The 25256-nt window shown below is 40.4% G+C and overlaps 1 protein-coding gene across 1 annotated transcript in view; it reads right to left on the bottom strand.

Moving 5' to 3' along the window:
- LOC124271085 (prostaglandin G/H synthase 2-like) overlaps nt 1-25256 on the bottom strand; it is a 31303-nt gene continuing 6047 nt past the window's right edge. The window contains 11 exon segments of the mRNA XM_046706158.1: nt 1-2366; nt 3682-3826; nt 4325-4501; nt 4503-4612; nt 5243-5489; nt 6352-6435; nt 7992-8170; nt 11004-11147; nt 12017-12160; nt 13713-13829; nt 18639-18720. Coding sequence (XP_046562114.1) covers nt 1993-2366; nt 3682-3826; nt 4325-4501; nt 4503-4612; nt 5243-5489; nt 6352-6435; nt 7992-8170; nt 11004-11147; nt 12017-12160; nt 13713-13829; nt 18639-18708 — 1791 coding nt within the window. The 5' untranslated portion in view covers nt 18709-18720 and the 3' untranslated portion in view covers nt 1-1992.

Raw genomic sequence — 25256 nt, 5'->3', positions numbered from 1 at the left:
GATTGTAACTCCCATACCTTATCAGGGACTTGCGACTGGTGTAGTGCTAAGGTGATTGTAACTCCCATACCTTATCAGAGACTTGGGACTGGTGTAGCATTAAGGTGATTGTAACTCCCATACCTTATCAGAGACTTGGGACTGGTTTAGCGCTAAGGTGATCGTAACTCCCATACCTTATCAGAGACTTGCGACTGGTTTAGCGCTAAGGTGATCGTAACTCTCATACCTTATCAGAGACTTGCGACTGGTTTAGCGTTAAGGTGATCGTAACTCCCATACCTTATCAGAGACTTGTGACTGGTGTAGCGCTAAGGTGATCGTAACTCCCATACCTTATCAGAGACTTGTGACTGGTTTAGCGCTAAGGTGATCGTAACTCCCATACCTTATCAGAGACTTGGGACTGGTGTAGCATTAAGGTGATCGTAACTCCCATACCTTATCAGAGACTTTTGACTGGTGTACGTGACTTTTGACTGGTTTAGCGCTAAGGTGATCGTAACTCCCATACTTTATCAGAGACTTTTGACTGGTTTAGCGCTAAGGTGATCGTAACTCTCATACTTTATCAGAGACTTGCGACTGGTGTAGTGCTAAGGTTGCTTTGTACAACTGCACCCATATCGTTATTGTCAAGGGAAAGGAGCACCCAGCAGCCTGGGGTGACTAATTGGCTCAGGTTAAGTTTGAAGTCTTTGTTGATGCATGGCATCTTAACTGCATATTGATTGATATGCCAGTCATAGGATTGTCTGGTCCAGACTCGGTTATATACAGACTGCTATCATATAACAGAAATATCACCATGTATGGCATTGAACAGATATGAACTTCATTAATTTGAATTTTTCCAGTCATCCTACTGACTTCACACACTGCACAGCTGATTTACTTGGGAATTTAAATCTAAAACTATGAAGATGTATACATAATTTAGTACAAAATCGGTTTGCTACATGAACACTATTTTACATGCTGCTATGACGTTGCTAACAGCGAAACCGCATTCACTCACTAATACATAATGGGAATGCAAGTTTGATATTCTCGTTGCTACATACATCAGTAGTTTCGAGGGACTCGCTGCAAAATTGCTGATGCTGCATTCAGCCATATTGACTCAGTGTTGAGGGATATGTCTTTCCTCGTTTGTATGTGTGGAATAAATATAAAATCTAGTGATGTCAGCGAAATGGGTTTAAATAAATTAGGATGTTTAAATGCCCATTAAATTTACGTGATATAAGTCACAACATTGTATAACAGAACATTGCCCATTTAGCATGTTTATGATGATAAATAAATATTTAACAATGGATGATCTTATTTACACACAGGCTTGAAAGGGAGATAATGCAGCCATGTAAAAACAGAATATAACAACCATATTGTAGACACAAGCACACATTGACAGAACGGTGAGCATGAACATGGAACACTTGCAGAAATACACCATGAACATAATTTCATGCTAAATGCTTGATGCTGCTTTAGGCAAGACAGCTGTTGGTTAAATATTTGTCACTTGTTTGGTAAATTTTGTACAAGCAGTTTCCTACCAAACAAGCAACAAGAATTTGTGAATGTTTCAAAATTGATACTACTTTCACTACAACTTATGATCTATCACAGGTGGTGAATAACTGGCAGTAAAAGCTGGAATGTACTGGATACTGTAATATATGCACTTAGGAAAACAGTATAACTTATATTTGGCAAGATAGCTGTTATACAAGTTATTTAGCTTATTTTAGTTGTCCAGCATTCATTAACTTACTATCTTCTTTCACACCAGAATCATTTCAAATTCTGAAAATATTTAATTGTTATTTTTAAAAAAAAAAAAATTGTTATCTGTTCAGCTTTGTATAAACATTTTACTGTATACTTCATCAATTGGTAATAAACCTCTGTCACACAAACAGCATACATTCATTCATCTTTTCATTACAAAATTCCCTGAAAAACAATTTGGATTCAAACCAAGGCCTACAGTTCTTGATGACATCCATTTTGGCATGACGACAACTCCTCGTCCACGTCTCCCTCCACATAATCTGGCACTCGGAATGAGATGTACGGACAGGGTCCCTTAATGTTTTGACAGAACAGTTTCTCTAGCGTAGCTGTTTGCACAATATCGAACCCTGTCTGGCCGCCAAATGTAGATGGCTTCCAATGTTTGGGACTGCAAATCGTGTTTGACATTAGTCCTTTCACGGAATATGGGCCTCCAATTTCCACAAACGCTCCACCAAATAAGGCTTTTTCTCTTCTTTTCTCTAACATGAGTCCAACATAGAACTCCACTGCGTCAATATCTCCATATAGCTCTTCTAATTCCTTCGCTATTTTCTTTTCACCTGAAAAAGTTACGAACATGTAAGAGCTTGTTATTACTGTTTTATTTTTCTGTACTTGCAGAAATATTTTTCACGATATGCTAGGGTACGAGTTGTACATTGCTTGACCTTATTAACAGGAATGTTTAACTCGTACAACAAATTGTAAATGTTCAGAGGTGAGATTAAATATCGGTGTATGATACCGCCTTCCCATTTGTGTATAATATCATTTCTTACAACAGAGTGCCTTGACCATGCCAATGATAACAGCTGATTGAACATATATAGTGATGCAGATTTTGTTATTAGGTCATTTGAGGATATCTTCCTGGGCCTAGATTTTCGAAGCTCTCTTAACGCTAAGATAGTCGTAAGTTCATGTTAATGTATGGCACTTTGCTGGACTATCTTAGCTAAAACCAAACTCAGAGAGCTTTATAAAATCATAGGATATCCCTGGCATCTAAAACTAGAAACAAATCTTAATGGAGGCGGAATTGTAAAATCTATAATCCTGGTAGCCCATTTCAACCTTGAACTCAACACTATTGAAAATCCTTTAATACCTCTGACTTTGAATATATCCTGTATGTTTGTGTCCTGGTTATAAGGATTTCCTTGAAATATATTATTCATCTGTCAACCATGAAGGATCTCACATCGAGCTAAACGGAAATTTAACTCCTCGGAAGGAATGTTGTCATTATATGAGTATAGACACATGTTGAAATCCGGTTGCTTGAAGCACTGGAGCCTCTTTGTTTTGTAGCAGCCAAGTGGTTAAAGCATTAGCTCATCATTGCCAAAGACCTGGGTTTGATTCCCCACATGGATGAGATGTGTGAAGCCCATTTCTGGGGTCCCCTGTCCTATTGCTGGAATATTTCTTGGTAGCTAAAACCCTTGCTTTGTTCACTAACTGAGTGTTCACTAACAGTGTTCACTGACTGAGTGTTCACTGAGTGTTCACTGAGTGTTCACTAACTGAGTGTTCACTGAGTGTTCACTAACTGAGTGTCCACTGAGTGTTCACTAACTGAGTGTCCACTGAGTGTTCACTAACTGAGTGTCCATTGAGTGTTCACTCTCAGGAAGTGACCAATAGGGATGGGTGGTCAGGTTCGCTGACTTGGTTGACACATGTCATAGTATCCCAATTGTGAAGATCGAAGCTCATGATATTATTGGGCTGTCTGGCTCAGATTAAATTATTTACAGACCTGTCATATGGCTAAACTGTTGCTGAGTGAGGTGTTAAACAACAAACTAACAAAACAGATCAGAGGGGTAGGCCTGCACAATGATAAATGTTTCAAATGTACATCAATAATACCTGTTAATTCTTCAAAACTTGTGTATGCTTTCATTCCAAATCTCTTCCTGTACTGGTTCATGGACTGGAAGCTAAGCGTCCTCCCATGAAGAATAGCTTGTTTTAACACAGGCTGTGTCATGGGTCCGTGATTATAACGGCTCATCTGCAAACAAAATGTAAATACCCGGTAATCATGTAATCATGACCAGTATGCTATATTCCGATGTATTTACAGGTGCTTCAGGCTTTATGAATACACTATGCTGTTTAGTGGTCAAATGCAACAGTTATACTTGGGACTAGATTTTCTCAGTAAAGTACAGATTCTAGGTTTTTGGTACCAAGAATTGAACCCCCAATCTTGGCACCTAATCACCAGCACACAAAGTTAGTGACCTAACCCACTAACCCACCATCCTATCAGTTTCATTTGTAAATGCATTTCTATCCCTGCTTGTACACACATGCATGCTCTCGGGGCGGTGGGGTAGCCTAGTGGTTAAAGCGTTCGCTAGTCACGCCGAAGACCTGGGTTCGATTCCCCACATGTGTACAATGTGTGAATCCCATTTCTGATAGCTGGAATATTGCTAAAAGCGACGTAAAACCAAAGTCACTGGTTCACAAGCTCTCACTGACAGTTCTTTAGTCGGAAACATACCATTCCAGCTCTCTGCCTGGTCATTGAATCTACGAAGTTCGCAAGGCCATTTTTCACAACCAGCTCCGAATGGTAAACGTAGTCTTTCATGGGTACGATGCTGCCACTGACGTTGAACTCGGAGGGCATGAGGGGATGCCAGTGGTACAGGTGGTTGAATTCAACTGCGATACGGTTTCTGGTACTGGAAGCTCTCTCCAAACAACAGCTCCGGTTTGAACATCAGCTTGAAGTTGTAGTTGCTCAAGTGCTGCACGTAGTCTTCTATCACAATCTTAATTGTCTCACCTGCAATGACAATTAGGGTCACAGTTCTTACTAAAGTCCATGAACAGGCTCCTCTAATTCTTAAAGAGACAGTAGGGTAGCCAAGTGGTTACAGTATTCGCTTATAATGACAAAAATGCCTCGATCGGTCACTTTTATTCAAGTTCTTATCAAATAAGATCCATTTGGCATTTAAACAACATTCACACCATGATCCACTCATCAATATATTTTATTGTTTAACACCTCATTCAGCGATATGCCTGCTATGTAAAGGTAGTCTATAAATAAATCGAGACTAGACAAGCCAATGATTGATGTCATGAGCATAAATACATCCAATTGTGATATCATGACATGAATCAAGAAAAACATCAAACTTGACTGCATGATCCCTTCGCCTCTTACTTACAGGGCGGTTGGGTAGCCCAGTGGTTAAAATGTTTGCTCGTCACGCCGAAGACCCAGGTTCGATTCCCCACATGGGTACATCGTGTGAAGCCCATTTCTGGTGTCCCCCTCCATGATATTGGCTAAAAGTGGCCTAAAACCCAACTCACTCACTCACTCACCAACCATATGTTGCTGAAGACCAATACTAACCAAAATCTTCCCAGGTGTTATATAAAGAAGCAATAAATTATAACTAACCTAAAATGATCCACTTTGCTGTCTGGAAGAGTCTTTCATCATCAAATTCAGGATGCTCCTGTTTCAAGACTTCACAAACCCGGTTGTGTTCTCGTAGCCACACTGTGGCGTACATGAACAGACCTGGCAGAAGGCCGAAGAACTGGTGTCCAAGGGCAAACTTGAGTTGTTCAGGTGTGTTGGGGGGGTAGGTCATGGGTACCGGGGCGTCTTTCAGGTAGGGGGGAAATTCCTCCCCATTTACCATCTGGCAACAATAGTATGTTTATATGAATAGATAATTCTAAAGTTGGTAAGCTGGAGAGTTGGCTAAATAAGGAAATACTTGTGACCTCTACTGGCTTCACTTCGAACAGCTTGGACTCGCGATTTTAGTTTATTTGTATGAACTGCTAAGTTTTGACTGCCTCTTGTATATGTGAATGGACATGCAAACTTTCTGTATACCCTGTGATATAAATGGTGGCGTGTGGTCCTGTGCGCAGAGCTCAGGTCACGAATCAGTTGAAGTTAAGCAACGTCGAGCTCGGACAGTCCTTGGATGGCTGACCGTGTTTGGCAGCTTGACTCCTGAGAGTTTCTAGGACTTCAGTCCTGCCCCACAATGAAGCACATGCGATACATGTGGTCTCACCTTAGGCAAGTGAGTTTGTTCAAATTGCCTCTATTCACCCAGCAGAAAATGGGTACCCGGTTGGATAAAGTCATGTGACTATAACCTTCTAGCGCCTAACAGGCTGCTTGGGTTATCCGGGGTAATAAGAATCAGATTCTGATTAAGCGCCTCGAGCAATCACTTGGTGTTTGGAAACGTGCTATAGAAGATGACTTATTATTAAATGAATATTGTTACAAGCTGCATGAAGAACAACTCATTCCAACTTGTTTTGTATGTGATCGCATAGTATAAATGATCTTATATTAAACAAAACATTGTGTAAACTTTTGTATTATGTACATTATCATATTACGTAAATGTATCGCATTGTGTATGAGATCTTGTTACATATGTGATCAGACTGTAATAACCTCTTCCTGATCCTGGAATCCATAAACCAAACAGCCTGTTGTGCAATTCCGTTTCAAATTATCCCAAGCATTTAACTTACCTGTGATTTCATTTTTCCATCTTTAAAACTTCTCAATGAATTTTCGCTTGCTTTATCTTTTCCATAAACATGAGAGACATCCACCTGTAAAATAAAACAAACTGAATAACACCTGGAAGATATTGATGACCGAGATCCACTGAAACACTCATATAATACTCCTCTAGACCCATCAGTCCACAGCTTGTTTCACAGTTGTAAATCAAATGACAGTTTCTTTCATTCATAGTTAAACATTTTTAGAATTTTTCACAGGCAAAATGAAAGGGAAAGTAAGTCTGAAGACAATGACCTTTTTTCTTCCTTCTGATAAATACAAACTTATTTGTTTTCACACAATTGTGCATGTATTATAAACCTACAAGACAAGCTGAACATGTTTAGAAAATTGTTTGAAGAACAAAAAATAATGTATTGCATTCTTTCCCCCCACTTAAGGATTTATGCTCTCAAAAAAACCTTATCAGCAGATAAAACACCTGGCGTAGCAGGAAACAGGACCCCATTATGTGTAAAAGTGTTTAAAGTGGACGTGTGTAAGTAGGTAGTGCTTGGACTGAGTGATACAATGAGTTAGTACAGTCAGAAAGCTTTATTCTCCAGTGGACACTATAGATGAACAAGCTCCATACGTCTAGTTTATTGGTGTTCACTGTTGTACTGGCTTTGTGAGATCATCTCTGTATATTCAGTTTGATCATATATATTCTTGACCGTATCAGGGATTCAGGAATAAAATTTAAATTATAAATATATGGCCAATTTGGCCATATTTTTATATCACCTAGGAATTACATCCACAACTGAAATGGATTTTTATTCCCAAATCGTATGAAATTGGTATATAAGAACCCCACTGTTTTCTTGTCTGTTTAAAAACTAGAATACATCCAATTTTATTCAAAATTGTTAAAATGACTATGGTATTATCCAGATTGCAGTGGAGAGACAAGACTGTATTTGGTATTTAGAATCTGTTGTCTGTAGAATGCATCAAATTTTATATATCACTTTATTATGATGACTATGGTATAATGATCATCGCAGTGACGCCATGACATGAATCTAGGGCTGGTTTAAAAGATCGACAATCAGAAATATTGTCGATGGGAAGAATTCTTCGTGATTATTAATAATATCCTCCTTGAAATATTGCGATGAAATAATGTTTTAGTTTTATCATACAATACACAATGTTACACCTTTATTCATGGGCTACTTCTAAATTATGTTCTGATGGTGGTTAGTTCGCAATCCAAGCCTAAATATGTCGCCACACAGTGATGTGAAATATGTTGATTTTCTGGAATCAACTTCCACTGGAGTTTGGGACAATTAACAACCTGAAGATTTCAAATCTAAACTGAAGACACACCTTTTTAAGAAGACATACAGTGTCTAACTTTACATTCTCGAGTTGTTTGGAGAGTGCTACTGAGCAGTACTTTTGGACTGGAACTGGCGCTATATAAATGTTTATATGATGATGATGATGATGATGATTTTTTGGCATTTTAGCTCAGTTACCTCTCCAGTACTTATCGATAACTAATTAATATTCAGTTAATGATTATGATCAATATAGATAGCCAGTCCTACATAGGTGTATTTTGTTTCAGCCCAGTGAGGTAGACACTTACCCCATGGCCACCCCATGTGAAGCCAGGCCCCATCTTGAGGTCCGTCTTGAAGAACTGGTGGGTGAAATGCTGAGCAAAGAAGGAGAAGAGGACATTGCTACCCATGGGCTCGGGCAGAAACTTGGTCCGTGTGAAGAACTTCTTTATCATGTAGTCCACATCGGGCAAGGTCTTCTTACCTGGAGACAACAGTGTTACAGTGAGTCAGGTAAATGTAGACTACTTTCAGATCAATGATGTGGAGTCCGGAGGGGTGTTCTAAAAAGTCGAGATCTGGGTGGTGGTGAAATGGGATTAGTACCTATTTTAATTTGCTTGCCCTCCAGGACACCATACCACAGTTAAAATTAAGTTTCTATGAAAATAACAATTTACTGTAAATCATACAAGTCTTTTGCCCTATACTTATTATATAGGCAGGTGGGGTAGCCTAGTGGTTAAAGCATGCATCGTCACGCCAAAGACCCGGGTTCGATTCACCACAATACAATGTATGAAGCCCATTGCTTATGTCCCTCGCCCTGATATTGCTGGAATATTGCTGAAAGCAGCGTTACACCAAAGTCACTTACTCACTTATTATCAGCGTTCGAAATACCTGCCTGCCCGACCGCCCAGGACGGGTTATTTTCAAAACGGACTGCCAGATTCTCAAATTCACCTGCGCGATGGTCGGGTTAAGATTGTATGTATATGAAGTTAGTATTAGTTTTTTTGATAATTTTACAAGTTTTAATTTAATTATACTAAGTAAATTAGTATTTTTTGTGGGCAGGTAAGTTTTGGTCAGAGCTGGCAAGTTTTACGTCTAACCAGCCCTGTGGTCTGGCCGAAATGTTTGGGAGTTTCGTACCCTGTTATTATACATTAAAACTTCCTGACATTTCTTTGAGTCTTCGTATGTATGATAAGTTACATAAGGATCTGGCACAACACCTTTCACTCTACAGTGCTCATCTACTCAACCACGAAAAGAATGAACACAATTTTGCAGAGTCACTATTAACCAGGATGTCAACACCAAACAATACAAAATATGTGATATATATGAAGAAATGTATCATATGCGTGTATATTGACTTAAAAATACATGTACTGTGATCCAGTACAAAAGCCTGCAGGCTTCTCAGTCGGCCATATTTCACATCCATTATCAACATCAACAAGATAACAACACCAAGTGCCGTGAGCTGGCAATTTTCTGCCTCAGTGGCCGATTCTCCATGCTCCGTGTGAATAAATGTGATCCTGGGTGTGAAGCGGGGGCTTAGGCACTAATAGTTCAGGGACTGGGAATCCCCTGGTTAGTCCAACCACCATCTATTGAAGTCACCTACACGATATTTAATGGTTGAAACGGCACACTGTATTTCCCAACTGAAGCATTATAAATGTCGCATATTCTTGTCTGGCTGTTGTGTTGCAGGCTTTTCCCATTTATCAGCCATTCATGAAAAGTCAATGACAGGAACATCATGTACATATTACAATGGCATTTTATGCCAGGGAGATGTGTTATTGTAGTGACAACGCTAGACATAATTTTGTAATGGTATCTGATATACATACACAAGACTCCCACGTATGTGCTCTGTGAAGGTAAGGGACCCTTCATAAATATGGCTAGCATGTACAATGTAAATGACATTGCCCACTCCCCACCCCCCTACGTGTTCAGAGTAAGTGATCCTCCCCCTGCATGCCATGTACAAACTCAATTACCCCCAAAACATGTGTACAAAATTGTGCCCCCACCTCCCCAGAACAAACTGGGTGACCCCCACCCCTTCAAATCATCATCACCCCTAGCCATAAATATTGAATAATCCCTAATATGAGAAATACATTTTTCAAAAGTAAAATAGAATTTAAATTTGTTGTTAGTTAAAAACAGTAAGTTTCATATTTAAGATGTTATTTTCGTGAATTTTCTTGTACTGGCCACTGAAGGTAATAAGAGAAATAAATTCTTCAAAAGCTAACCAAAATAGTTTTTGTTTCCCAATAGTTAAAAACAGCAAGATTCTTTTTCAAGAAGTTCTTTTCTTGAATTTTCTTGTACTGGACTTCGCATTGCATGTAATAATATAAAACTAAACTTTAAAGCCACTTTCTTGGTTAAAATACAACTCGGGTGTACACGCTCATGGCATTAGTTGTGATACTGGTAGTATGAATGAGAAAACATTCAATTCCAAATTTGGATGTTTTACTGACATTTGCTTCCAATTTTGGACCAAATATTGAGCAGGTCTAAACAAATCTTGCTGTTTGCGATCCCATAGCAACACTCCCTGTTTCCCGGTAGTATGACCTGGCTGAGCCAACATATATCTCGTGATGTTTGTAGGTCTGTCTGACTTGTATGTGTCTTGTAACAGAGATGAAACAGTGAAGGCAAAAAAGGTTTAGCGTTTGTTGTCTCACTTAAGACCCAGATTGAATCCAGTATGTGTGAGCACTTTTGTTGTACTGTAGTTATAGGGATAGAGTATTACTGGTAAATAATGCCTGTATAGCATGGATGGTGTTTATTTGGGATGCCTACTGGTGGTTAAAGTGTTAAAATGTTGCACTGAAGACCTGGGTTTGGTTCCCATGATGGTATAGGTGGGAAGTCCAATTCTGTTGTACCCTGAAGATGCTGTTTGAATTTTGCTATTATGCTCACTTACTCACTCACTCACTCATGATGGTACGGGGCGGTCGGTAGCCTAGTGGTTAAAAGTGTTCGCTCATCACGCCGAAGGCCCGGGTTCGATTCACTACATGGGTACAATGTGTGAAGCCCATTTCTGGTGTCCCCCGCCGTGATATAGCTGGAATATTGCTAAAAGCGGCGTAAAACTAAACTCACTCACTCACTCATGATGGTACAGGTGGGAAGTCAATTCTGTTGTACCCTGAAGATGCTGTTTGAATCTTGCTATTATACTCACTCACTCACTCACACTTTCACATGCAACAAGCTCCCCTATCTCACACTCTCATAGTGTAATGATAATCTCTTACCTTTGACCCCCATGGGAGTCGGGCATTCTCGTGGCACTGGGGGTAATGTCCGTGTGTAGTAGGAGTAGTTGCCAACAGCATCGAACGTTGCGTACTCATGGTCAGATTCAAACACAGGGGGACTGTCGACCATATGGGACCGCACTGAAACAACCATGTCATGTTAGTGTGTTGGTACTGTAGTGAGACAGTTTGGCATTAAAAAGATTTGTTAACAATATTCTGGAATGAAACTTTTGAGTATCTGGTTCGCAGTCTGAGTATCCTCTGCATTACGAGGGGCGGGAGGGCTAGCTTAGTGGTTAAAGCGTTCGCTCGTCACACCAAAGACCTAGGTTCGATTCCCCACATGGGTACAATGTGTGAAGCCCTTTTCTGGTGTCCCCCGCCTTGATATTGCTGGAATATTGCTAAAAGCGGCATAAAAACTCAATAGTTCTGCATGACAGGGGACTTTATAGAGTACTTGGTATGGATTGCCTAAGTCACCAGGAGGCCCACCCTCTGCTGTGTTTGTTGATGTCACATTCAGCAGTTGTTTAGCTATATGACAGTGGTCTGGACATAATCACTTCCTGGCGAGATGATCCAGTGATTGACATCAAGAGCACTGTTCTAAAAATGTTGGGATACGATAACAATCATCACCAAATGGCTGACAGTCTTGGGTTGCTGAAGATAAGTTATAACCCTTGGTCCTGTTTCACAAAGCTCTCGTAAGTCTAAGATCTCGTAACTTTTCTCGTAGCATTCGAACCTCCTGTTACAGTATAGGAGGTGCGAGTGCTACGAGAAAAGTTACGAGATCTTAGGTTTACGAGAGCTTTGTGAAACAGGGCCCAGATCTTCATGGGTTTCGTCTTCTGTGACTTGCTGATAATGTGACATTACGCTGATCAGCCTGGAACAGCTGGTTTGTTGGTTTCCAAATGATTGCTGTATAGGTAGGGGGTTTCAGATATAGAATTACTGACCACATTACAAAACCTAACAGCAATGATTGGTTGACCTACTTGTGTAAACTCTCTTCATGGCAGCATTCTTGAGAAATGAGACATTGTTGATTATGCTCCAAAGCCATTTGTAGTTGACGAGGATGTGATGGAGTTGTTCGGGATCCGGCTTCAACATCAGCTTCACCCTCTTCCAGAATGTGGCTGCAAGGAGAACAGTAGATACTTGCATGTGATTGGATGACATCTGATTGCATTGAATTTGTGTGATTGGATGTTTTTGTGATTGGATGGATGTCATGTCATGTGATTGGATGGCATGTTGTGATTGGATGGCATGTCAAGTGATTGGATGGCATGTCATGTGATTGGATGGCATGTCAAGTGATTGGATGGCAATGTCATGTGGATGGCAATGTCATGTGATTGGATGGCAATGTCATGTGATTGGATGGCAATGTCATGTGATTGGATGGCATGTCATGTGACTGAATGGATGTCATGTGATTGGACAGTGATGTCATGTGATTGAATGGCATGTCATGTGATTAAATGGGATGTCATATTCTTTGATGCATGTCATTGGATTAAATAGCATGTCATTGGATTGGACATATCAAGGGCCTCAAGTTCTAGGAAAAATAACCTCCGTGTACAGACAGACCCATCACAGGGCATAGGCAACCATGAATTGTCGACCTGTGAGAAACCCTTGTTTAGTTCTAACAGTATTGTTTTACAGTAGCAATGACGAATGTCTCCCACCAGGTGATACCAATTTAGAGCTTTGCATATTTATTGAGTTCAAGTTCCATCATCGAACAGCCCCGATGTATGATCCGGTTCAGTATGTTCAGTCCGAATGTCAGAAGTGTCATGGCCGTTGTGAAATAGTCTCTGATGGATGAGTGGCAGTAACAGTGTTTTGATCCTCGCCTTTAACCACTCGTGTCAAGCGTGCACTACCTGCTATTATTACATGTTTAAATGTCATGTGTCAACATGCATAGTGATATTTTGGGGATGTCATGTCAGCCTTTAAATATGTAAGTAGAAAGTACAACAGGAAAAGCTCTTTTTGAAATGCAGAGCCAGAACATTGAATTTAAAAATATGGTTTGGCTATGTATGTCACTCAAAAACCTTTCAGAACAACAGACTCCAGTCATGTCATGTCGAAGCCCATTTCTGGTGTTCCCCGCCCTGATGTTGCTGGAATATTGCTAAAAGCGGCATAAAACTAAACTCACTCTCACATGTCATGTCATGACAGAGTAACTTTAATCATACGAAGAATGTGTGATAAGGTAGCCAAGTGGTTTAAGCATTTGCTCATCACACCAAAGACCCAGGTTTGATTCCCCATTTGGGTGCATGCGTGAAACCCATTTCCAATGCAAACCTGCTGTGATATTGCTTGAATATTGCTTAAACCAGTATTAAACCATACTCACTCTCTTAAAACATACTATTCACTTGTGTTTGTTTATAGACCATGTAAGGCAACATAAACCTTTGTCTAATTAATCCACTATGCTGTTGTGTAGTATCCCTTGGTCATGACAGGATCTGCTGTTTGTTTGATGATTTGATCCCTTCCTTTGATATTACCAAAATATCAGATCTACAACCAGCATTTTTTTTACCTTCCTCTGAAATTGGCTCATATTTCTGGTGTCCCCAGTCGTGATATTGCTGGAATATTGCTAAAAGCGGCATTAACCAAACTCACTCACTCACTCACTCATGTACTTACGATGTTCGCAGTAGTCTCCATAGTATTCGAGTCCACTGCAGTCACAGGTATAAGAGGTATGACCGGTGGTCAGGCAGATGCCACCGTTTTGACAGGGGAAGGAACAACAGGGGTTTTCTGGAAGAGAAATAACAGCATTATTATCGCATATGAACATCTCAACCTGTAGGGTGTCCAGTTGAATAGGTCATGGATGACATTGTACAAAGCAATCTTTGTACGTAGTTGACTGAACCTCTCATACCTGAACATAATCCTATATGAACATCTCGACCTGTAGGGTGTCCAGTTGAATAGGTCATGGATGACATTGTACAAAGCAGTCTTCAAACTGGCCCATGGCCCTTTTCCCATCCCGCCCGCCTGTAGTGTCCAATTGAATAGGCCATGGGTGATATTAGTTGACTGAACCTCTCGTACCTGGAACATAATCCTATATGAACATCTCGACCTGTAGGGTGTCCAGTTGAATAGGTCATGGATGACATTGTACAAAGCAGTCTTCACTGCACTCAGGCGACCGTAGCTCACATACCTGTACTTACAACTGTCAAAGTGCCATGGTTGCTTTGTACAAGCCTGGGTCCAGAAAGCGTTCATAGCGCTACAACAATCGTAAGCCTATGATAAGCTATAAAGTTACGACAGTCGTAACATTAAGAATACTTTGTGGATTGGGACCCAGAAACCTATGTTTGTTAGATGCAACAAACTGAATCTGGTGGTTCAAATTCTAACATTAGGTTTTATTGTGTTCTATCCTCAATGGTTTGTCTGGTCCAGACTCAGTTACTGACTCCATCATATCACTGGAATATAACTGCAGCATCAGGCAACAAACAAACAGGTGCGGCAAATCTGAGTCTTTTTTTTGTGAAAGTTGGGAAAGATTTAAATCAGGCATGGTATTATTTTTATCTGTCAGATGGAAAGGATGTTTATGTCATGTAAGAAAAAGGATATAATTTTTACTGACAATTGTTCATCCAAGCTTGAAAAGTCAGCATGACTCGCCTTGGTATGTGATATTGTAATGGTTTTAAGATGGGTAAGATCTCAAGTGGCTGGGTTTTGTTCAGGATGGGTGAGATTTTAAGTGTACTGGGCTGTTCAAGTTTGGTGGCTATCTTTAAGGATGGGTTCAATGGGTTGGGGTTCAAAATGTAGGCTGGTGACCCTCTCAGATACAGTAAAAATACTAAATGGAGAATATTTATCTTGACAAAAATATAATATTTTTTTAAACATAAATGTTTGCAAGGTGGTGAGGTTTCTTTTCCTGATATTTATGAAAAAATAGATGTATGTTTGGGTCATTATAATCAGTGTATGAAATAAGGCCTGTCCGACAGCCCGAGATGGGTTAGATTTCAGACGGACGGTCTAGATTTACAGATAGCCAGCCCGGTGGTCTGGTAAAACATTTAGATGTTATATACATCTGAGTCATATCTTGGTGTCTGGTCTGGTTAAATCCATTTTGGACTGGTAACATTTTGAAGTTACCTGTGAGCCCTGATGTCTGGCTGTGGTCTTGACTTATTTCATACACTGTTATAATGCAAGGAGCACCTTTAGGGGTGGGGGGTATAGATATTTTACCACTTTCTCAAAGACTCCTGGAGATTCATGTTCAGTTTCTCGTCTGAAGCATGTTTCATCCCTTTCATAGATTCACATTGAGTTCCCCATTATGTTATGTGAATACCATTGTCTGTTTAAAACATTCACATTGAGTTTCCCATTGTTTTTCAATACCATTGAAACCCATTTCTGGTGTGCCCTGCCGTGATATTGCTGGAATATTGCCAAAAGCGGCGTAAAACTAAATTCACTCCCTCACTATTTGAATACCATCATCTGTTTAAAACATTCACATTTAGTCACCTGCATACCAGATTAAGGAAGTTTAGTTAATTGCATGCATTCACATGTCAAATGTTTGCTGCTAAGTTCAAGAGGAACCTTTACACTCAGAATAGTGGAGGGAACACAGCTTTGCATAATCACGTTTCTTTCTGTCGATAAGTCATGTTTTCCCAAATCTTAAGAACATTTTGTGTATGGATGTTTCCTCAACACCTGTGTACAGCGGAATATGAATATTCATGATGAAGTACGTAATTATAATCCTCACACAAAGAGCTTCAGGCAATGATTAATAAATTATGGTCAATTCAGTGTTCACCTGATCTGGAATAAGTGGAGAATGAGACTGATTTTGGTTTTTTTTGTCTAACACTGCACTTGGAAATATTCAAGCTATATGGCGGCGGTCTGTAAATAATCAAATCTGGACCAGACAATCCAGTGATCAACAGCATGAGCATCGATCTACACAATTGGATACAATGACATGTGTCAGCCAAGCCTGCAAACCTCACCACCTGATCATCTATCCCTCTTACGACAAGCATGGCTTGCTGATGAGCAATTCTAACCAGGATCTTCACGGGTCTCCTAATTTCTGTCCACAGCAGATCATCATCATTTGTGAGTATGTGGATGTAGTCTATATTCTTAGAGACCCGTGAAGATCCGGGGTAGAATAGGTCTTCAGCAACCCATTCTTGTCATAAAAGGCGACTATGCTTGTCGTAAAAGGCGACTAACGGGATCGGGTGGTCAGGCTCGCTGACTTGGTTGACACATGTCATCGGTTCCCACTTGCGCAGATCGATGCTTATGCTGTTGATCACTGGATTGTCTGGTCCAGACTCGATTATTTACAGGCCGCCGCCATATAGCTGGAATATTGCTGAGTGCGGCGTAAAACTAACTCACTCACTATATTCTTAGAGTGAGGTTACAAAGGAAGTATATCACATGCCTAGAGTGGAAATCAGTTGGTGTATTGTGCTCTCAGAGCACTGAATGCGTGTAAATCATGGCATATCAAAATGATGTATAGAACATATGAAGCCTATTAATAGTGACCCAGTCTTTATAATTATCCCCATTGCATAGATCGATGTTCATGCTGTTGATCTCTGGATTGTCTGGTCCAGATCTGATTATTTACAGACCGCCGCCATATAGCTGGAATATTGCTGAGTGCAGCATAAAACTAAACTCACTCACTCGCTTATAATTATGAAATAAACTGTTTAAAGAGCCATAAAAATGTACACCCTTGCTAAAGAAATTGAAAAAAAATCTTCATATGACAGTTTTATGAAACTGTTGAACCTGTTGAACAGCTTGACAACATTTGGAAATTAATCATACCCCTCCATTTTACAGTTAATCTGCTTTTGAGTGCTAGGGTAAAAGTCATATGATCAATTATCTCCCACACAAATTCCTTTCATTCCGACATGCAAGGAGATTATGTTGAAGGGATTTACAGTGTTGAATGTAAGTGTATGTCGCTTATCTCATGGACAGGTGTAGAATACCCTCGTATCTCCCTAGTGAATACGAAGAGGAGGAAGTCACACACATCCCGACTCCTGAATGGGTTTTCCTGAAGTTTGTGGCCAAACAAATCTGTATTTATTATCTTTATAGTCCCTTTAACCCACTGCCTGAACTTCAAGGTGTGTGCAATATTTGAAAAAGATTAACCAAGCGTTAATTGGTTAAATACAGGTTTATCCCCCATTGCTTACAGAATACAACGACAACCATATATAACTGACACCGCATTGTAGGTTAGGTATTTTTAGTTTTGCACATTACATACTTTTCATAAATACCTGTTCATCGTCAAATATTAATACACAGGTGCGCTGATGCCCTCTCAAACACTCCCCTGTACAACCAGAATTATGTTTCTCTTTGTACACTGCAAACTGTATGCTTTTGTATTGTGACAATATGTCTTTAAAATTCAATAAAGTTATGAAATTAAATGAAGGAGAGTCTGCTATGGTGGTGAGGACGGTGAATGACAGCTTAATCTACAGATAACGGTATGAATGAAATCCCAGCAATTATTGACGTTACTTTTAGGGAGTTGCCCATGTGAAAGGCTTACAGGTCGTGACATGTGAGGCGACGCCCATTTATATGTGGGACACCCACTCTCAACTCTATGCACCCCATTTTCATCAATGTCCTCAAGCTAATCCAAGTCTCCCCTACCCTACTCCTCCCATGTGTTACACAACTCCCACTGTGGGTGCTACCTATGCATGGAGTGTGATGTCTTAAATGTCCCAGATTAGAATTGGTCTTCAGTAACCCATGCTTGTCATAAAAGGTGACTAACGGGATCGGGTGGTCAGGCTTGCTGACTTGGTTGACATGTCATCGTATCCTTATTGCTTGATGTTCATGATGTTGATCACTAGATTGTCTGGTCAAGACTCGGTTATTTACAGACAGCCACCGCATAGCTGGAATATTGCTGAGTGAGGCGTAAAACTAAACTCACTCACTCACTGAAAAAGTCCCCATTGCCCTATCGCCCCTGTGGTATTTCATTGAGAACTTTATGCTGACATATTTCTTTTCCCTGTAGGGCTGGTGGGGTAGCCTAATGGTTAAAGCGTTGGCTCATCACGCCGAAGACCCGGGTTCGAATCCCCACATGGGCACAATGTGTGAAGCCCATTTCTGGTGTCCCCCGCCGTGATGTTGCTGGAATATTGCTAAAAGCGGCGTAAAACCAAACTTAGTCAGTCAGTCTTTTCCCTGTATAATGTGTGAGTGAGTTTGTGTCATAGTGAGTGAGAGTTATGTCATACGCAGACATTGTCGACTCTGTGAAGTAGGTTCATCATACACAATCTGAAACTAATGTATTCAGTGAAGCCCATGCATGTCTACAATACGGAAGATGTGGATTTCTACAGTTTCAGGAAACTGAGAAAGTCTCTGGGCTCCTTTTAGTGTATTTTATCAAAATGATTTAAGAACTTTATTTTTCTTTAAAACATGATGAATACGGAGACTAAATGGTAGTCTTTGATGACGTCTTACCTGCGCTACTGTAGTGGGAGTATACGATCACAACAATGGCCAGAGTTAACAGATGACGCTTCAGATGCATTGTGGGAGGGTTCTGAAATAAAGATGTGATGTAATTGAAGCCTGGGCTAGAATCCAGTTAATTTGTAGTTCATATAATGTCTCTGCTTGTATTAACGGGAATATTACCTGTACACAGAGGCATTGTGGGAGGGTTCTGAAATAAAGATGTGATGTAATTGAAGCCTGGGCTAGAATCCAGATAATTTGTAGTTCATATAATGTCTCTGCTTGTATTGACGGGAATATTACCTGTACACAGAGACATTGTAGGAGGTTTCTGAAATAAAGATGTGATGTAATTGAAGCCTGTGCTAGAATTCAGATAATTTGTAGTTCATACAATGTCTCTGCTTGTATTAACGGGAATATTACCTGTACACAGAGGCATTGTTGTTGGTTGCAGTTTCATGGGTTCCCCAATACAGTTACGTAATGCAAAATTGAAAACCTACCCCAGCTTCAGATCTCATAGTAAAAGTGACTGACTGCAACCTCACTCACTCACTCACTCACTGCGCTCACTCACTCATTCAATTCATTCATTCACTCTACTCACCCCTCACTCACTCATGGGGTGGTGGACCCTTGAAGGCCTGGGTTAGACTAGTGATCTTCAGTAACCCATGCTTGTCGTAAGAGGCGACTAACGGGATTGGGTGGTCAGGCTCCCAATTGCGCAGATCGATGTTTAGGCTGTTGATCACTGGATTGTCTGGTCCAGACTCGATTATTTACAGACCACCGCCATATAGCTGGAAATATTGCTGAGTGTGGCGTAAAACTAAACTCACTCAATAACTCATGGAGCGTTGGGGTAGCCTTCTGGTTAAAGTGTTTGCTCATCATGCCAAAGACCTGGTTTTGATTCCCTACATACACTCACTCACTCACTCACTCACTCACTCACTCACTCACTCACTCACTCTCTCACTCCATTTAGTCACTTTGATACAGCTGGAATGATGCTGGCTACATCACTCCGCTTATCACTCACCATTATATAGCTGGAATAGTTTCGGCACTAGCCCTCTCTCTCATTTGTTCTCACTCAATCTTAAGTAGACAGTTTATACCATGTTTGTTTGTCCAAAACTACCACTTAGACCCCGTTACTCACTGTATCTAGTCCAGACAAATATTATCAGAGATAGTTAAAGAGCAGTGGCTGCCTGACTACAGAGGAATCCCCTTTGCAGACCAAGCGTCTTCCACATGCTAACACCATGCCTACTAAACAAGTCGCTTGTAAAGGTTATCCTATCATTTCCAGCACTTCCCCTGGAGGCTTGCGGGTCTGACATCACATACAAGTACATCTCACAACACATCTCTCCACTCATGGTGTTGCTGCAGCAACAGCAACAGCAGCAACAGCAGCAGCAGGTGTTGACTGTGTACATCAAACACTGAGTGGGGAAACTCCAGCATCCAAATACCCTACTCAGCGTCACCTGAATATTTACCAGCACATCCATACTTAGTCACTCTTTTCACACCTTATAAGGTTCATATGAGACAGTGGGGTAGCCTTGTGGTTAAAGCGCTCGGTCATCACACCCAAGACCTGGGTTCAATTCCCCACATGGGTACAATGTGTGAAGACCATTTCTTGTGTCCCTCACCATGATATTGCTAGAATATTGCTTGAATATTGCTAAAAACGGTGTGAAACTAAACTCACTCACTCACTCTATTTAAGGGGGCGGTGGGGTAGCCTAATGGTTAAAGCGTTGGCTCGTCACGCCGAAGACCCAGGTTCGAATCCCCACATGGGTACAATATGTTAAGCCCATTTCTGGTGTCCCCTGCCGTGATGTTGCTGGAATATTGCTTAAAACGGCGTAAAACCAAACTCAGTCAGTCAGTCACTCTATTTAAGATTAATTACTTTGACAAAAATACATATTTTAGATTTCTCTGAAAAACAATCTGCAAAAATTTCCACTTGAGGTAAAAAGGTTGAAAAACTGTAATTACCCATCCTGACATGACCGGCAGAAATGATTAAAGACCTGTGCATGGTTTGGAAATGAAATTCAATCTAAACAAAGAACACAGAATGTCTAGGACATAAAGATGAAAGGTTTTCACAGAGGAAGATCATCCTACTAGACCCATTTTACCATGCTTACTGTCAACAAACTATAATTTTCATATCAGGTTTTCAAAACCAAGTAGACAGAATGAAGTCCTGTCAACAAACTGTTTTAGGTTTTCAAAACCAAGAGACAGAATGAAGTCCTGCTATTATGTAAATTGTTAGTCGGGACGTGGTAATGGAAGAAGGTAGATCAGTACAGTCTACTTGGAATGGGCCAAAACAATATTCCAGATCAACCAAACAATTTCAAACCCATGTTTAGTTGCAAACCAACCTCAACAGTTTGTGCCATCCAGGCTTGATGATGTTACAAGTTGTTTGCATGGGGCTATGCAACCAGTTCAGGTATAAGCTAGTGTCATGACCAGTTTTAAATACCAAGGGGCTGATCCAGAGGGACAAAGTGTAACAATGGATCAGTCACGTGTTACACTCAATACAATGTGACACAGGATCAGTCACTTGTCACACCTTGTACAGTGTGACACAGGATCAGTCACTTGCCACACCCAGTTCAATGTGACACAGGATCAGTTACAGCGTGTGCTCACCCAGTACAATGTGACACAGATCAGAACGGGTTTCACCCCACATGGGCATAGTGTGTGAAGCCCTAGTGGTTAAAGTGTCCCACCCAGATATTGCAATGTGACACAGGATCAGTCAACTTGTCACACTCAGTGTGTCAGTGTGACACAGGATCAGTCACTTGTCACACCCAGTACAATGTGACACAGGATCAGTCACTTGTCACACCCAGTACAATGTGACACAGGATCAGTCACTTGTCACACCCAGTACAATGTGACACAATGTTGCACCCTCATAGTGTATATATCACTGGCTGTCAACACATTCACATCACAAACGGTTCACTTTACATATTAAGTTTAGACTCCAGCCCGCTAAACAGCATCTCTCCCCAGTCACACTCCCCAAATATTGACCTTGTACTCATGTGCTTAGACAACTGTCGCAGCGGCTGATCTCTGTTGATGTTGGGCGAGTGAGTGCTAAAGAAGCAATTCTTATCCTTTCAAATCAACTTTTTACGTAATTCACTAGGTGCTAATGTGTCCAAACAGTTTTTTCTAGGGTCTATGCATAGTTTCAAGTTGTGTTTGTGGTATATATTTTATTTAAGAAGGGTGTGAATGGTGTATCCAGTGCAGAATAAACCACTCAAATTAATGTCCTAAGCAACCTTCTCCAGCAATATTTGCAGGGGATACAATAACTGTCTTAACATATTTACCCATAATGGGATTCAAACTCGGTTCTTTGGTGTTACTACTGTACACTTGAACCACTTGGCTACCCAACACCATCCAGGCATATAAGTTATGTGCAATACATCCATATGCCAGTGCCCAATGTTTTGTTTTAAAAAGTAGTTATATGAATAAATTAAGGGTGAGTTTTGATAGTCCTGTGGTTACCTCTTGACCCTGCCTTATGATGTGCATCGTCGTGTTCAGTTCATGTTGGTATGACATGCTGTTCAAATGTGCTTGTTACCTTCTATTTCTGGTTTTTATTTTTATTTCTAGAATATCTGAATTTCACAAGAGTTATCAAAGAAATTAAAACGCTTTGCCTTCTTCAGAGGATGTTTATTCCAAACTTATACTTTTTATGATCCAGTTGAAATGTACACTTTCTGGATGGAACCCTGAATTATTTCATTTGGTATTCTGATATATTGTGGGTTTTTTACCTTAACATCTTCCTATCAAAGTCCTCCATTTATTACTGCCACTTGGCACATTGAGAAGGAGCCATGTGCAACAAGACATCAAATCTTGTGAGCTTAATCAGGAATTATGTAAAGTCTTAAATGTTGTGCTTAAGAGTGTTTAAGGCGTCATGTCAGATTAATATCTGTAAACCTGCAAAGTCACCAAACAGCACTCCCACCAGCATTGTCTAAACCTCAGGGTCTTCCACATACCACACTTCTCTCACCCATGTAGAAATCATCAATACATCCAGTTGAGGAACTTCATGTTTACAAGACCATAAAGATCTGCCAATGAGCCACACTATAGTACGACAATGGTTGATACGCTGTATATCTCCCAAGGGGCTGTGGTCAGGGGCAGGTCATACTATCAACAATACTTCAATGGCAGTCGGACAATCCCATTCCTTAGGTTTAATGTGCCAGCATTCCAATCTGGATAGGATGGACAGAAGACAGATGTATTCCACACCTTGGTATGGTCACCAGGTACTAAAGTGATGTTGAAATATTCTACATATATCACCAAAACGTCAGTGTACATTTGTTTTAGATTGGTCGAAACTTACCCAGTGAGCAGACTCATGCCGCATTAAAACCAAATTTCAAACGTTTTACATATTTATTTTTTGCCTACCTCCATATCAGATTTTTCATTCGGGGCAGTGGGGGAGTCTAGTGGCTAAAGCGTTGGCTCGTCACAGCGAAGACCCAAGTTTGAATCCCCACATGGGTACATTGTGTGAAGCCCATTTTTGGTGTCCCTCGCCGTGATGTTGCTCGAATATTGCTAAAAGCGTCGTAAAACCAAACTCTGTCAGTCAGAGTTTTCATTCAAAATCCTAAGCACAGTAATAATCAAGGCTTTACTGAAAACTGTCAGAATGGAGATCTATACATATAATGTAAACTTCATGAAGTGAAAATGCAAAGGTTCTAATGTCCACATAATTATGCAGCTGCATACAGGGTTGAATATAAAAACATCACTTCAAAGAAGATGCGTGTCGGCCACATTGGCTGCATCACCCAGCTCAACCCATATCAGTGCATCGTGGACCTGTCCTTAGTGAAATACAGAAAACTGTTTATAGCAAACACGCTTATAACAAACTGGACATAACAAACTGTTTTCATTTCTGTCCGTCCACATACTGTATGTTTAAGTTGAAAAGCGTGACACAAACTATGATTATAACAAACTAAAATAAGTTGTCCCCTGGAGTCCATAATGACCATAGTATACTGTATACTCAACAGAAATTAGAGGATACTTTTAAGAAATTGTGTTGTCAGTCTTCATATTGACAAAATATTCTGAAAATTATTCATGATCCTCCAACGTTTTTTGTTCAGCAAGAGTGAGTGAGTTAGTTTTACATCGCTTTTAGCAATATTCCATCAATATCATGGCGAGGGACACCAGAAACAGTGAGTTAGTTTTACGTCGCTTTTAGCAATATTCCATCAATATCATGGCGGGGGACACCAGAAATAGTGAGTTAGTTTTACTTCGCTTTTAGCAATATTCCATCAATATCAGGGCGGGGGACACCAGAAATAGTGAGTTAGTTTTACTCGCTTTTAGCAATATTCCATCAATTTTAGGGCGGGGGACACCAGAAATAGTGAATTAGTTTTACGCCGCTTTTAGCAATATTCCAGCAATATTAGGGCGGGGGACACCAGAAATAGTGAATTAGTTTTATGCTTTTAGCAATATTCCAGCAATATCATGGCGGGGACACCAGAAATGGGCTTCACACATTGTACCCATGGGAAATCGAACCCGGGTCTTTGGCGTCGACGAGCAAACGCTTTAACCACTAGGCTACCCCCACTGCTCCCTCAGTATGGACAGAAGAGGAACCTGTTCCTGAATATCCCAGGCATGCTGGACTAAGTGACCTGAAGCCTTTTGATGTTACGTTCCCAGTAAAATTTCCTGTTTAAATGTTGGTAAATACCAGGACTGGAGACATGAACCCCGCCCTTCCTTCAAATCCTGGATCCTGCAGCTGACGTTTGTTCAGAATTGATAATGACTTTCGATAGCAATCAGGGCATGCAATATCCTATGTATGAATATTCTGAGCATCTCAGATTTGTAACTGTCCGGTTGGACTAGTGCCACACTGGGCACCGTTCCGAAAATGATCTCAGTGCTTCGTCTGCTGTAAGTTTATGTTAACATATGGGAGTTACGATAATTCATTAGTTTATGTTAACATATGTGACTTACGATCCATCGCAAGTTTATGTTAACATATGGGAGTTACGATCATTCATAAATTTATGTTGACATATGGAATTCACGACCATTTGTAAGTTTATGTTAGCATATGGGATTTACGATCATTTTAGTAAGTTGATGTTAGCATATAGGAGTTACGATCATTCGTAAGTTTAGGTTAACAAATGGAATTCACGATCATTCATAAGTTTATGTTAGCATATGGGAGTTATGATCATTGTCATGGCTGTGATATCTTTGTGGAAGGGGCCCTGGCCTCTTGCCTCCCACAAACTGATCGTAGCACTAAGTTGAATATTACTAGCTGCTGGGGTAGTGGTTAAAGTGTACGCTTGTCACACCGAAGACCTGGTTTGATTCCCCACAATGTGAAACCCATTTCTGGTATCCCCAACGATATTGCTGGAAAACTGCACTCACTGTGTTAAAGTATTCAAGTTACGATGACCTTAGAGTCTTTGTTGCTATGTA

This window comes from Haliotis rubra, unplaced genomic scaffold (genome assembly GCF_003918875.1).
Source record: "Haliotis rubra isolate DU_JTF1 unplaced genomic scaffold, ASM391887v1 Scf157, whole genome shotgun sequence".
Lineage (NCBI taxonomy): Eukaryota > Metazoa > Mollusca > Gastropoda > Lepetellida > Haliotidae > Haliotis > Haliotis rubra.
This window is presented reverse-complemented; position numbering and strand designations above follow the sequence as displayed.